This window comes from Octopus sinensis, linkage group LG2, assembly GCF_006345805.1.
Source record: "Octopus sinensis linkage group LG2, ASM634580v1, whole genome shotgun sequence".
NCBI lineage: Eukaryota > Metazoa > Mollusca > Cephalopoda > Octopoda > Octopodidae > Octopus > Octopus sinensis.
In genome coordinates this window covers 152,681,225-152,697,743 of record NC_042998.1, presented here as the reverse complement: position 1 = coordinate 152,697,743, position 16,519 = coordinate 152,681,225, and the positions used below count along the sequence as shown (strand labels likewise).

General features: G+C 35.3%; 1 protein-coding gene across 1 annotated transcript in view; it reads left to right on the top strand.

Moving 5' to 3' along the window:
- LOC115226339 (mitogen-activated protein kinase kinase kinase 5) overlaps positions 1 to 3,853 on the top strand; it is a 315,276-nt gene extending 311,423 nt beyond the window's left edge. Inside the window, exons 26-27 of the mRNA XM_029797343.2 lie at positions 1,217 to 1,293; positions 3,160 to 3,853. Coding sequence (XP_029653203.1) covers positions 1,217 to 1,293; positions 3,160 to 3,307 — 225 coding nt within the window. The 3' untranslated portion in view covers positions 3,308 to 3,853. The remainder of the gene's footprint in view (positions 1 to 1,216; positions 1,294 to 3,159) is intronic.
- The last annotated feature ends 12,666 nt before the right edge of the window (positions 3,854 to 16,519 follow it).

Here is a 16,519-nt window from a genome sequence, read left to right as displayed (position 1 = left end):
AAAAAGCCAGCTTCTATATATGGCTGAAGCGGGAAGACCGAAAATGGCTTGAAAGTCATAAACACGCCGACGGGAAATAACATCATTAGGTGAGACAAGCTGACTGACAGGTCACGGTCGTTTAGAAAAAGCGCGGGCTAAAACTATGCGCCTTCGTTAGTCAGTTAAGGTGAGACAGTGTCACGTGACAACTTGCTGGGGCTGCCTGCTGGAGCCTATGCGGCAGGTATTTAAATGGGAAAATCTGACAAGACAGTCAGTCACCGGCTAACACTCGCTGACGATACATCGAAGAGGCCAGGGAACAGAAAAAAGAAGAAGAAAGAAGACATGCACGCAACACCAGAGCTAAAGACACCTCCGAAAGTGGGGGGGGGCCCGCCACGTCAAAATGGTAGAGGAGTAGGAGCCGAAACCGGACGTGGTTCCTCCTGATGATGTCTTGAGCTAACTGGATCCTATAAAGGAGCTGTTGTGGTAGCAGACCACGAAACACGGTTGTAATTCCTCCTCGCATCTTCCACATTTTGGAGGTTATTATTTCAAGTTGTGGGTTAATACTGTTTAATTGGTAGGGTGTGTGATGAATTTTTTTGGAATTGAAGTCTATGTTCTTCCTGTGTACTGTTTGCAGCACAGCTCCATTTGAACCATTTGGGGATTTTGCAATGTTTTGTATGCAAAGGAACATGACTAAGAGGATAGCTTAACTGTTCTTGGTAGATCAAAGGTGAGTGTATTTGCTGCCTGAAATAGTTAGTATAGAACAAAGCTGTAACCAGTTAGCTAACTTTAAGTATGATAGAGTTCAAGACTAACGAGGGCATAGTTGAGACTTCAGACCATGGCAATGAAGTTCCCAGTTACTGGAAAATAGATAGCTTTCCTTCTGATATTGCATGACAGCCTTGAACCACATCCATAGATCTTGCTTTACTTAAAAGGGGAATATTCAGTATCCAGTTGTTTGATTAAAAAACTGAGTTTTCAACCATAATAAAATATATAGACAGTTAAGTAGATCGTCTTCCCCTTTTGTAGAAATGTAAGTTCAAATCCTACAACTTTATTTTTAATTCTTTTAAATTTAACCCTTTCAAAAGCTGATAAAATGAATACCCATAATTCTGTAATCAATTCATATGATAAATATTTATTCTCTTTTGAAAATTGATCTTGTGCGAAATAAATCAATGACTCTTTGTTCTTATAATAGATCACATATGAAGAATATTCTTATATCGATTTTGTGGAAATGGTTACTCTTGAAGAACTTCATGGTTTAAATATTAAGTAAGTCAAACTATAAAAATCTTCTAAAATATTTCTTTTAAAATACCTTAATTCTTTTTCAGATTCTTTCTTTTTGCAATATTACAAAAGGCGCAGGAGTGGCTGTGTGGTAAGTAGCTTGCTAACCAACCACATGGTCCCGGGTTCAGTCCCACTGTGTAGCATCTTGGGCAAGTGCCTTCTACTATAGCCCCGGGCCAACCAATGCCTTGTGAGTGGATTTGGTAGACGGAAACTGAAAGAAGCCTGTCGTATATATGTGTATATATATATGTATGTGTGTGTCTGTGTTTGTCCTCCTAGCATTGCTTGACAACCGATGCTGGTGTGTTTATGTCCCCGTTACTTAGCGGTTCGGCAAAAGAGACCGATAGAATAAGTACTGGGCTTACAAAAGAATAAGTCCCGGGTTCGAGTTGCTCGATTAAAGGCGGTGCTCCAGCATGGCCGCAGTCAAATGACTGAAACAAGTAAAAGAGATAAAAGAGATTACAGGCTTGAAATATCCTATTATGGATTTTTATGAGTATTTGATATCATAAATAGCTTAGTGATTGAGGCTATGAGTTTTAAATCTATTTTGAACACTTAATATTTTGGTATTTGTCTATCTCCATTTTGTGTGTTATATCTAATTTTCAAGCTCCTTTAAGTATTTATTCTAAAATGAATTCTGTCATTAATCTATATCAAACAAATGTAAGGATTTTCAAAGAAGCTAGATTTGATCAACATTCATCAGTATTTTTTTGTTTTAAAAGACCTGCATTTATGGTGTGCATGCATGTGCATGTGTGTGGAGAGAGTGAGAGAGAGAAAGAAAGATGCAGTAAGGTAGGTAAACAGTTATTCTTAGGATATATCTACATAGAGCACAAAATACAGATTATAAAATAAAGAAAACAAATCTGTAATGGAAAAACATTATGTAATACCTTATCTCAGCAGCAATTTCAAGAGATCAAACTTAAATAATACCCATATTCATACGTGATATGTAAATAATGTCATAAGTAAGTGGGCAGTGAGTAACAAGTCAAGATGAAATTGCTAAGTAAGTTAGGCTTCTCTTTTCAAGAGTTGAATGGCAAATGCTAGTCTTTTAGTAGTATTTATAAATATAGGGGTGTAGAGAGAAGAGATAGAATTTGAGATATTTGATTCAACTGTGTACTGAAATCTCACTGAAGTCAACTTTGGCTTTTATCCTTTAGTGGTCAATTAAAAAGTACCAATCCAGAGTGCTGGATTGGCCAAACTGTAAGCATGTTGGACTAGATACCTTGTGATATTTGTTGTAGCTGTTTGTATTCAGTGTTGTAATTCTGCCATGGCCTATATGATACTTGTTTTTATACCACCACTTTTGTTGCCTCTACTGGAGTTTCCTCTGTTGTAAGTATTTGGGCCAGATCTCTAGTTTGAGGTACATTCCTTCCTCATTCTTACCAGCCTGGAGGCCTGTAAAGAGTCATTGGCTAAAATACAAAATACAAAAATAAATTTCTATTCATCTTCCAAGGTCATCTTTGTTATATATAGCTGTTTAGAGTGTGTGATGAATTTTTCTAGGCATAGAAGTTTGTTTTTTTTTTTTTTTTTTTTTTTTGCTTGTACTACTGCAGCAAATTTAAACCATTTGGGGATTTAGAGAGTTATATTCTGTTTGCAAAGGAACATGATTAAGAGTATAGTTTACCTGTTCTGATGTTAGTCTTTGTTATATATAGCTGTATGGAGAGAAAGGGGAACAAAACAAAAATGAAGTGTATGCTAATTTTAAAATGCAGGAAGATTAAAGTAAAATCTAACAGCACTTTTACTCATTCCAACTTTACATATCTAATTTGTATATTTCTATTGCAGAAAAGGCATAGTATATCGGATATGGCGGAGCCTTACATTATTACGAAAGGCTAAAAGAAATAATTCATCCTCCCATGGAGAAAACACCACTTCTGTCTGTGGAGCAGAAAACCTGGATGTTGATCACAAATATGATGGATCTTCTTGATGAATTTCTTGTTCAGTTTAATACATTAATGGTTTCAACCTGTTAATTTTATTCATGTCTTGAGAGTTATTTGAATGCTATTTCAACTCAATATTAGCTTGCTGTGATTATGGGACAATTTAAATTGACAAAAGCATATGAAACATTTTGAACTGAGAAAAGCACATGAATATTTGCATGATTTAACCACTTCTTTAATTCCCTTTTCAATCACAATTCTTTCTTCAATAAATCATTTTCTTATTTTATTTCCACTTCAGTCATTTCATAGGTTATCTTTTTATAACCACTTCAATGATGGTATCCTCAGATTACAGTTTCAGTTGTCATAAGACATGTAAATGGCATTTATAACAAGCACCATTTTCCTTTTAACCTATCATTTATCTTCCAATCTCTCTTGGCCAGTGACCTCAATAATCCACTGTGATAAATAACATTGCTACGCTCAACAGTTTGGTTTTTACCAAGCAGTTTTATCTTTCTTTTACTTTCTTTTCCTTCGAGCAAATGAAATAATAATAATAAAAATAATACTAAACAAAATACTATCTTCCCCACTTCATAACTTTTTGTGAAATCATAACACTGAAAAATTTCTGGATGTTCCCTCTGTATAGGGACCATATAGTGAAACTAAAAATACTTTTAATGAATTGAAATTACACTCATAATACTAAAGATCACTAGTATCAACAATTTTAATGAAAGAAAAGCAGTGAATTATACAGGGAAGATAACAATTTACATATAATGTACTACAGAGGTAAGGTCCCAAAATGCATCACAGAGTCTAATGCTTATTTATTAAGATGTAATGTAAGCTGTAACTGACAATATACCAACATAAGCCATATATATTACTACAGAAATAAAGCACCAACTTGCACCATACAGTGTACAGAAGTAATTTATCAATATGTATCATGAAGAAAGTATCCAATAGGGATAAGTTCCAAACATGTACCATATACAGTTGTAAAGTGCCTCATGTAATATATGATATAAAGTTGTTGTAAGCAAAATGTACTATTCACCCATGGCAGTAGGTGAATATATTATTAAAGTCAACTTTTAGTTACTTGCAAGTACTTCTAGGCTTCATTACCAATTCAGATCTCAACCAAATTGAATGTAATTTTTTTAGCAATGATGGTCTAGTCTTCAGCTATATTTTGAGATAAAATAATTGAAATTTAGTTCATTAAAAATATGTTACATCAAAAACAAGAAAGTAAGGCAAAAAATTGACTTTGAATCAAAATATCTAAGTTATTTTAAAAGAAAAGTGTAGATTAGTTGAATTTAAAAGAATGTGCTCATTGAGAGGAATCTTTTGGTGACAATCTTGTTAAAATGTATTAGCTAGGAAAAAAGTTGTGTAGTTTTAATTGACACAAAAAAGTGGTAAGTAACTCTGAATCAAAATATGTCAACAATTGTTAAAGAAAGCAATACAGTAGGTATGTTTAAGTGAAAGATCCCTATGAGCTAAATCTTAGGGTAAAGACCTCACCAAAAAATGTGGTGTGGCTTTAAGTGACAAAAAAAAGGTAATCATTTTAACAAATTAAAATATTTTTGTCATTTGAAGATATCTAGTTCTATAAAAGACAGTGCATGATGTCATGAGTTATTTAGTTTAATGGTAGAGAGTACTTAACCAAAGTTTGAGAGGTATGAGGTTCGATTCTCTGTTACTGCTTGCTAGCCACTTTTTTCCCATTTCTTTAATCCTTTAGTGTTCAGACCAGCCAAAAGTAATTCCCCTTTATTTGTTTGAACCAGCCAAATCCAGCTGTATCTGATTCCACTACAAGATTGCTAAAAAAATAAACAAATCATGTTATTGAATTCTCTTAGCTTTGAGATAATATAAGATAAAGCCTTTCCCATCTTTACATTAGTAAAAATACTGTGAAATTTTTGAGACTCCTTGGTTTTTTTCAATATTTGAAGAGAAGTGTATATTTCAGTTTTTAATATGGTGTCAGCAAGTAGCAGGTTTTACTCTCGATGATGTGCAAAATATAAACAAAAACAACAGTGATTTGTCTTCAGACAAATCTGATATTGATGTTTATAAATCTTCATTGGACGTGATGTATTCTTTTATGTAAATGTATTTATTAAGTTGTATAAGAGTACATAGCCAATGGTATATTGACTAGTAAAAGAGTTTTGTACTTTATTTTCAATGAGAATGTTTGAATGGAATTCTGAGAGGGAAGAAAATCTTGTACCAATTATACCTGTATTTTAATTAATTCAAATTAATTTACCTCATCTTGAAAAGTGGCAAAATGGTTGGCATTTGACATCTGGGATAATTTTAGTAACAACTCAAAACAGGTAAGATACATTAAGAACTTCAATTTTAGTTACAGAAAAAATTTATTCTCAAATGCATGATAATGCTAATACAATAGCATGAACAGGATAAACTATCCATTATATTACAGATATATTTGTTACCAGCCAGCCAGCCATGAGCCTCGAACTCGCATCCCTGTGGTTACTCATCAAGTGCGTTACCTTTAAGCTAAACTGCCCAGTAACAAATTGTTCTGCAATTTTAGGATTTATAAATCTAGCCTTATAAGCCGCTAATGTTAAATTCAACTTACGATGAAAGTAAACAAAGTTTGCTTTAGAAGCGTTGAAATGTATTGAAAGATACAGAAGTTATTCTCAAATGCATAAATATGAACAAATAATACATTTGACAGATTACTCTGAACACTAAAGGGTTAAGGGTATTTAGCCAGTCTTCTAAGCTGTTTTTGCAGCATTTATTTCAAGTGTTTATATATATAGCTGCATACATTATATATATAGTTAATCCAAAATGAAAACACAAAGAGAAAACACAACAACGCGAGGACGTGGAACAAGTATAGTGTTATTGGATGCTCAGGAAAGGAAAGAAAGAAGGAGGATTTAACGTTTTGAGCGGAGCTCTTCGTCAGAAACATAGAAAAAGGAAAGATCCAAGGAAGGGAAGATGGAGGGAAAAAAATTGCCAATGATATGCAGTTACAAGCTGAACATGTCTGGAAAATAGACTTCATCAAGGTAGAAGTAGTAGATGGCTTCTGATATCTAGATGACCAGGTTAGTAGTGGAGGTAGTTGTTCCAAGAGTGTAGCTATGAGAATAAGATTAGGTTGGGCAAAGTCCAGAAAGCTCCTATCCCTGCTGGCAACAAAGGGCCTCTCTCAGAGTGAAAGACAAATAGTTTGATGCCTATGTGCGAACAGCTATGCTTCATAGCAGTGAAACATAAGCTATAGCAGCCAAGAACATGCATAGGCTTGAGAGAAATGAAGCCTGTATGCTTTGCTGAATGTGCAATGTCAGTGTGCATGTTCAACAGAGTGTAAGCATCTTAGGAGAAAAGTTAGGCTTAAGAGGAATCAGGTGTGGTATGCAAGAGAGGTAACTGTGCTGGTATGATCATGGTATGGATGAGGACAGTTGTGTAAAGAAGTGCCAATCGCTAACTGTGGAGGGAATCTGCAGTAGAGGTAGACCCAGGAAGACATGGGACGAAGTGGTGAAGCATGACCTTCAAACTTTGAATCTCACAGAGGCAATGACTAGTGACTGAGACCTTTAGCAATGTGCTCTGCTTAAGAGGGCCCATCAAGCCAAGTGCACCCATGCTGATGGCATATAAAAAAGTTCAACCTTTGAATGTTGGACCTCATGGAGGCAAAGTGGCTGAGTATCTTTCAAGCGTTGGGATCAATGGAGGCAAAGTGGCTGAGTTTCTTTCGAGAGCTGGGCCTCAGAAGTGAAGTGGCTGAGTTCCTTTTGAGTGTTGGGCCTCATGGAGGTAAAGTGGCTGAGTTCCTTTCGAGTGTTGCGATCCATGGAGGTGAGGTGGCTGAGCTCCTTTCAAGCGGGCCTCATGGCTCATTTCCTTTAAAGCATTGGGCCTCATAGAGGCAAAGTAGCCAAGCTCTTTTCGAGTGTTAGGCTTCACAGAGGCAATGACCAAGACCTTTGGAATTATGTCGTGCTCAAGAAGAAGACCCATCAAGCTGAACAAAATCAGTCATCGTAGATACTGGTGTCGCACAAATGGCACATAAAAGCACCCATTACACTCTCAGAGTGATTGGCATTAGGAAGGGCATCCAGCTGTAGAAAACCATGCCAAATTAGACTGGACCCTGGCACAGCCTTCCAGCATGCCAACCCAGTCAAACCATCCAACCCATGCCAACATAGACAACAGACATTAAATGATGATGTATGTGTGTGTGTTTTTATTTTATGTTATTGATAACACCTAGAAGAAGGTGCTTTTTTTTCCACTCCCCAAAATTTATATAAATATTTTTTGTTGGTTTCAGCCAGAGGCTAATGATGTGCTGGGGCACTGCCTTTCAGTGTGATGGAGTTTCTTCATGATGAAGTAGTGAATTGATTGGAGCTGCTGCTCTTTGTTCCTCCTGCTATGATGTGGGTTCATCTAGTATCACAGATAAAAATTTGACATTCTTTGAAGACCTGAACATTTACCCCTTGCAAATCTCTGACACTGTAGAATGTTAAATAGTTGTGGACCACTAAAACCTAAGCTGTTACATTACTGAGTCCTACTTCTACAAGGGTCAGCTGAAAAGTTCATAGGCTGACAAAGATAGGTCTGATCAATAAGTATCAAAAAGCACACAGAGTAAAACCATTTGGCACAAATTGACCTTCACCTCTGCTGTGCATGCACACTAAGTTTTAATGATCTAGCTCACTTCTGCTGTTTACAACAGTGTTCGGAAGGAAGGTGTGTAGTGTATGATCATTGATATTGACCATGACAGAGAAAGTTGTCATGGTGATACCTGCTCAGAGGCCAATGCAAAGTTGCAGAAAGAGTATGGAGAGGAGTGTATGAGCTGCACACAAGTGTATGAGTGGGTCAGACGTTTACAAGATGGTCAAAAAATGTTGATATTGACAAACGTTCTGGGAGACCTGCAACCAGCAGAACTGAGAAAAACATCACAGCTGTGAGGGGAAATTGTCGAATCACCATCTGTGAGTTATCAGAGGATGTGCAGATTAGTTATGGTTCAGTTCAGTCCATTATCACTGAAGATTTGCATATGAGACATGTTTGCCAAGAATGTGCCAAAACTGCTTACAGCTGACCGAAGAGACACTTTGGTTTCATTTGCACAAGATCTCCTTGATTGTGTCAAAAACAATGAAAACTTTGTGTAGGCCTCTGAACAAGTAACACCAAGCTTTTGGCAAAATTAGATGCAGGTTCTCTGCTCAGCATTCTCTACCATGGTCAATACAATGATGACACACTACATATGTTCCTTCCAAGCACTGCTGTAAACATAGTCTCTCACATTTTCTTTCTCCCGCCTCTAATTGTTTTCATTAATAATAATCTACTTAATACATATTCATTGCAAATTTTTATTTCAAGTTTTATTTCGTTATTTCAGATGAAGAAATCGGGTATTTTGTTGACTTAAATTTGTTGTGTAATGCCCTCGGTTTATACATAATGAAAATAACTTATATTGAACAACTTATTAAAGCTTACTGAAGCTTCAAATTCATGTGACTTATTTCCTTTCTGTCATTATCTAAAAGTTAGCAAGTGAATTTGTTGCTATGGCTATTTGAATATGCTATGTGATCACTGCTGTTTTTTCACACATTAAATATAGTTGGACTACCTTGGCATTTATTTAAAAAAGAGAAATTATGACTGTGATAAAATAATGAAAGCAATATTTACTAAGCAAGTGAAAATAATTAGACTTAGAATATCATAAAAATTATTAGAATTGGGAATCGATTTTTGATAAAGAAGAATTTCTAAATGTACTTGCATTTTTTTATATTCTTTTCCAGCTTTCTATTTGTGTATCTGTAAGTACAGGTTCATTTCTGTAAAAATTTTCCAGTGTCAACAGGTCTGCTTCATATATAAGATATATATTTATTTGTGTATAAATACATTCTACACAGAGATAGATGCATCTTTTTCATATGTCAACAGGTCTGTTAAGCTATATATTAATGTGTGTGTGTGTATGAAAATATATTCAGTATGGAGATAGACGCATTATTTTTCAAATGTCAACAGGTCTGTTTCATATATATGATATATATTATTGTGTGTGTGTGTGTGTGTATGCCACCTCACCACATAACACTTCAAAAAGGAGGGCCCCAATCATGCTGCCCAGGAATCTGGATCCACCTCACCTGTTCAATGGCACCAGACTGGTGGTGAAAGCTATGTGACCCCATGTCCTAGAGGCAACAAATGACCTCCCTTTTGAATTTCAATGGTTCCAGTTCCCAGTGAAACTACGTTTCAATATGTCAATAAACAAATCTCAAGGACAGTCTCTCAAGGTTGTTGGACTTCTCCTTGCTTCTCTCATAGGCAATTATATGTAGGATATTCGAGAGTTATGTAGGATAAGTAGGATATTCGAGTCACCAAAACCTTTTCACTTATACACCAATTAAAGGACACATTCAAAACATTGTATATTTAGAAGCTCTAGATAATTAAACTGTGATTGATTTCTGAATTTATTTCAATACATTTGTTTATACTCACATCATTTGATAGAATTTTTGTTAAATGTATTTATTAACAGGAGAGGAGCGCCTGGAAGGTGGTTCTTCTCAAATTTAGGCATTTTCAGGTTCAACAAGTTTCAAATAAGTACTGACAATTGAAGGTGATTGCAAAGACAAAGAACTATCTGCTTTTTTTAACAGTGAGAACATCAGACAAAAGATGTTATTGATATATACATATACAGTTGGTACCTCAGCTAATAACTGTTGAGAACTGCATAATCCATGTTTCATTTTACTTACAGATTTAAAAGGCATACTTAAATTTCATTATTTTCAATAACCTGGGAGACTCCAGGTTACAAATGTATAAAGTTGGGGTCTCAGCTACTAAGAGGTGAAATCTGCCTCATCTATGTTTCATGCTTGTTAGAGATTTAAAAGGCATACTTAAATTTCATTATTTTCTTTAACTCAGGCAATGCTAGGTATTTCTGCTAGTGCTATCTAAAGGAGTAAATAGTAATAAAGAACTTTGTGGAAATGAATTTGATTCTACCATAAATGATCAAATTAAAACTAAATCTGAGCGAAATATAAAAAATTACCTTTGCAATTGTTCTAAACGGGAATCCTGTTATGTGAAAAATAAATGAAAAACTAAAAATGTAATATATAGATGTAAAGTTGCATCTGAGAGTAATGAATACTTTTACATTGGTGGAACATCATTAGTTTTCAAGAGGAGACTGGCAAATCATTTGAGTTTGTAGGCAACCTTATTTGAATCAGTGACATTGTGTTTCAATGAGAGTCATCTATAGTTATTTCCCCTATCACATTGCTAGCAACTAGGTGGTACTTGTTACCTAGCTATAAAATGTGCATGGACACATTACACTCTCTTTCTTCTCCTGTACACTACCTGTGACTAGCTATGGTGTTCTCCATCTCTGTACCTGCTATGAGACAACTTTTTTTGATTGAATTTTCTTCAATCCCCTTCACCAGTCATGGAATACGGCAAGTCAAAAACATTCCCTTATTCAAATTCCATTCTGTTCTATTGAATGATAATGAACAAGCTATGTAAACATCCTCATTCCGTATCGGAATAAATTCCTCATGTACATGATGTCTTCGCAATTCCACATGAGTTGTTGTTGTTCCTCACTGGATTCTAACAGCTATTGAAGAATGACCAAAAATTATATTAAATTAGTGGGATAAAAATGCATTAAAAATTCGTTTAGAGATAAAAATAAAAGATTCCAAACAAGTCTTAGTAAATGAATCTGGTCTATTAAAGACAGAAACAAAGACTATACTATCAACTGGGAATTAATTTGTACTGCAAAACCATACAGACCTGGAACTAAAAAATGTGACCTATGTTTAGAAGAATTTTACCATATTTTTACATCCAAGGGTAATGCAATAAATTCTAGATAGGAACAGGCTTTGAGATGCTTGCACATAAGGAAATTCACATTTGCCCTGTATAAATGAATATTAAACATTTAAACTATAGAATGTTTTGAAATCATGGACAATAACTTGAATTGAAGATTTCTCACTTCTAACTTAATGAACGACTCTACATCATACAATATAGAGTACGTAAACAAAAATCTTTAAACAGTTAAATCAAAGACCCTGAATAAACTGCACTGGTATTATAGTAGGATTGCAATGACAACAGTTATTAATCAGTGCAGTTGAAACATGTATAGATCTATGTAAAGCTGTATACATATAAAAAGAATTAAAGGTAATACTATGCAACTTCATAATATATACATATATGTATATTAAAATGTGCATACACACACACATACACACTTATGCATGTAAGTGCAGGACTCTCTTGTCATTAGATGACGTATGAGGGCTTGACAATTTCTTCCCAAATAACCACACAGATGATTTGTTTATAGTGATCAAATGTTTGTGTAGACATAAGCTCACTCCCTCCATCAAATCAACATTACCTGTACTGGTGCAGTTGGGTGCCACGTCAGATGTCAAAATGATTGCAGAGCAATGCTAAATGAAGTGCTTTGCTCAAGAACACAATGCAACACCTGGTCTGGGAATCAAATGCATGATCTTGCAATTGTGAGTGCAACACCCTAACCACTAAGCCATGTGCCTTATATATATATATATAATACATATAAATAACATTTTCATTCAAGATGCTTCATGTAGGCATTGAGTCTTTTTTTAAGTATATGTAAACACTTTAGCTGTATAACTAAGTGGAACAGCAGAATCAGAGTGTTGCAGTATTTGTACTGGCTCTTCATACATACCGAGTTTAAATCTCTCCAAAGTCAACTTTGCCTTTCTTCTTCCAGACTGGTAAAATAATGTATAATTGACTATTCCAAAATCCCTAAAAATTTCAAGCCTTGAGCCTATATTAAAAGCAGTTTTTAATATGCATGTGTGTGTTGGTGTACAGTGAACAAAGTATAGCTAAGAAAGAGAGAATGTAGTACATTTATGATGATATTATTGTGAGTATATGTATACATGCATTTATGCAAGTACTTCTTCACATAATTTAAGTAGACCACTAATAAAATGACATAATTGAATCAAGATAATTTCTGGCATATGTGAATACCTGTATGAGTTAGTAAGTACATATATGTAAACTCATGTATGAATATGCTTGTACTCACATAGTGGGTACATATCCTTTTTAGTACAAAGGGTATGAGTTTCATTACTCTTTATGTATGTGCATATGAATACCATATGCACTTGTGATTGTATGCCTATGGTCATTTCTGAAAACTCAGAGATTCTTGAAAGTGTTTTACAAATTTTTACTGTACCATAGAGTGATTGGATTTGGAAAATCTCAGTATATTGAAGCTTTTATGGAAATCTGGTGTTACATAGGCCATCAGTATTCTTAAGATTTGTGAATGAGTTAGTATGTAAATATATGTAGACATGTGTCTTTTTTAGTATAAAGCATGCATGTTTGGTTACTCTTTATGTATGTCTGCATGTTTTTATGTTAGTATACTAACATAAAAACAAATAAAAATCTATAATCTGAATACAAGAACTTTAAGCTCTTTATTAACTCACCATAAATGTTCACGTTTTTGCCACCTTCAGATGAGACATCTGCCGGTTAGTTGATCTCTGCAACAAAGAACTGACTTTTGTTCTCTATGCCATAGAAGAATATTATATCTACTGCATTTGTACTCAGTTGCTACTTTTTAATGAAATGTTCCACCAACATCCCTAACTTCTGGAGATATGAATATGCTCACATACTTATATGCCTTTGGTATGACCATCCAAACAATTCTTTACATGGATACCATTGCAAACGGTTTTAGCAACAGTGACATATCTCTTAGGAATGCAATGTTTTATAGATATCTTGAGGTGGTTGATGAAGATATGGGTAATATCTTCCACAATCAACATTTTCTATCACAGTGTATTTATAGCTATCTCCTTTTTCTATTATCTTCTAGGCATATATTTGTTACAGATCCAGTAAAGGTTGCTTTTCCAGTTGATAAATGACTGAATGAATAAACAAACAAGGGTATATCAGCCAAAACGTTGTGTTCACAACAAACAAGATGAGGACAAATATACGTCAAATGTAAATAATGTACATAATTCCTCATCTTTTAAATATAGAATTGTAATATATATATATAGTGAGAATTTACAAAAGAACAGAAGATGAAGACAGGTGTGTAAACAACAAACAGATGTATTAGTTTAACACTTGGGAAGTGAGAAAGTCTTTTACGTTTTGAGCCTATGCTCTTCAATAGAAAAGATAACAAATAAACAGAGAGAGAAAAAAAAAGTTTAGTGGTTAGCAATTTATCATGACGAATGCTGGGCAGAGGGGTCACACAGGAGAGCTAGGAAGAAGGGGAGATAATAAAGTAGTGTGATCCCAAAACGAAATTGTGTGTGTGTGTATGTGAGAGTGTGTATGTTTGTGTGTGTGGAAGGGGGCTGTTGACATTGATGTGTGCGTGTATGCATGTGCAGGTGTGTGGATGGTGTAGGTGCTGGGAAGTGGTCAGTGCTAGTGTGTGTGGTGTGGTGTGTGTGTGAGTGGGGGTGTGGGGGAAGCAATGGTGGGGTGGGATGGGATGGTGGGGTTGGAATGTGTAGGGGTGGGGTAACAAGGGAGGGGCTGATATTGAAGGGAGAAGATGGGTAGGAGTGCAGAGAGGAAGTAGGTGCCAAAGCAAGAGGAGAGGCAAGTGGGAGGAAGTAGGTTTGAGAGGAAGAGAGGAGGAGGGTTAGATGAAGAGGGGAGGAGAGTTGAGCCCATGTAGCGCAAAGGAGTCAAGAGAGAAAATTAACCCTGCTCATGGCAAAGATAGGAGTCCGGATGGCCCCTGTGCAAGGACAGTCTGAACACAGACAGGTGTTGTAAAGAGTGACTGGTAGAGAGGAAATGGCGTGAGACTGGGGTGTCATTTGCCAAGTCGGATGTCTTGGAGATGTTTCACAAACCGGTCAGCTAAGCGGCGTCCCATTTGACTGATGTATAAAGAAGGACAGAGAGAGCAGGAGATGCAGTAGATGTCATTACTAGAAGTGCGGGTGAAGGAGTCAGTGATATGATAGAGTCGATGAAGGGTGCCTGTGAGGAGGGTGGTGTTGGAGAGTTAAGGGCAAGTGTGGCAGCGTAGGCGGGAGCAGAGGAATGAGCCAAGCTGGGAGGTTGGGTTACAGCAGAAGCTGTGGACCAAGAGGTCTTGTAGGTTGTGGGCTCATTTGGTTAGGGAAGATGTGTGAAATGAAGGGGTCAGACTGGAGTCACCAGTAGGCTTGGAGAATGGTGCGTTGGAGAGGTAGGGTAGTGGGGTGGTAGGCGAGGGGAAATGGGTGACGTCGGGGCAGGTGCGGGGGGAGAGAGCAGATGCACAATCCATAGATCCTGCTCTGGCAAGTGTGGTGTGGATAGTGGTGAGGGGATATCGATGAAGGATGAAGTGACGAGCCATGAGTTGAGACTGAGTCTCAAAGTCATGGTTGTCACTGCAGAGCTTGTGTAGATGGAGGAATTGGGAATAGGGGAGGGAGAGCTTGGTGTGTTTAAGGTGGGATGCATATATATATGTATATATATATATGCATATATACATATGTATATGTATACATATGCATATATACATATGCATATATATATATATATATATATATATATATATGTATATATATATGTATATATATATATGTATGTGTGTGTGTGTATATATATAAATGTATGTGTGTGTGTATATATATATATATGTATGTATGTATGTATATATATGTATGTATGTATATATATATATAAGTATGTATGTATATATATATGTATGTATGTATATATATATATGTATGTATATATATATGTGTGTATATATATATATATATATATATATATATATAGTATTATTATTACAAATTAGGGATTTTACCAATAGAACTGCAACTCCTATTTCAGGATAACCTTATTGTAAGGAATACACATAGAAAGTTACATCCAATAAAATAATACCAGCAGTTAAATATCCTACTAAAAAATACAATAAAATTCATTGAAAAATATATAATTTACCTATTATTTGTTTATGGGGAAAGAAGGTATTTCTAATCAATGCTACTCATGTTTCTGTGCTAGTGGGGTGTATATACATAAATTCACCTGTGCATCCTCAGGCTATTTATCTTGTTGTTATTATTATTAAAGTGTCAAAGTTAAAAATACATATTGAAAGTCATATTAAATAGAAAAACAAGGATAAGAATAAAAATATAATAAAAGTATATAAATTACAAATATATTTTTAAAAATTAAACACCTAAATTACAATTCCAATATATATAGAAATTGCTAAACCTAAGGAAATCATCAACAACTAAATTATAAACATGTAGTGGTTAAGTGTGTATCAATGAACATAGATGCAAATGGAATGTGTATGTAAACAAATACGTAAACCGATTCATGATTGAAAAGCATTTATTTACAGTGTTGGTTTAGTTATTGGTCACTACATACAAAATGTAGGCAACTGCTATGAGTTGCTAGAATACAGAGTACATATTAGGAATGAATATGTTTGTGTATGTGCATGTTTCATTCGAAACAGTAGTCAATCGTCACTCGAGCATTTCTCTCTGTCTCTGTTGTCTGGCAAAAACCTTGGGTCGTAGATAGATCTATCTCATCTGTCTGCTCCTGTCTCTGCTGCGATTGTCTGCTGCCTCTCCTGTTTCACTTGGTTTTATAATATTTGTGGCAACTAGAAAAACAGACATACTGCAGCAGAGTTAGTACCTACATAGGTCAACGCCTGTCCAGTTGAACTTCACCTGACATGGCTGAGGTCGCAGGTCAAAGGGAGATGATCAATCAATTTTTCGCGCCTGTTGATCGTCGTGGTCTGAACAACTGAGAATTCTTGGATTCGGCTTCGAATCTAGGCTTAGAGAAGGAAGTGCTAATTCTTACAAACACATCAAATCCTACAACATATCTAAATAAACAATATGGGAATTAATAATTTACTGTAAGCTTTACCCCTATCTGTACAAGTATAAATAACCATTCTTTATGTTAAACGTAAGTTAATAGTATTTAATAAG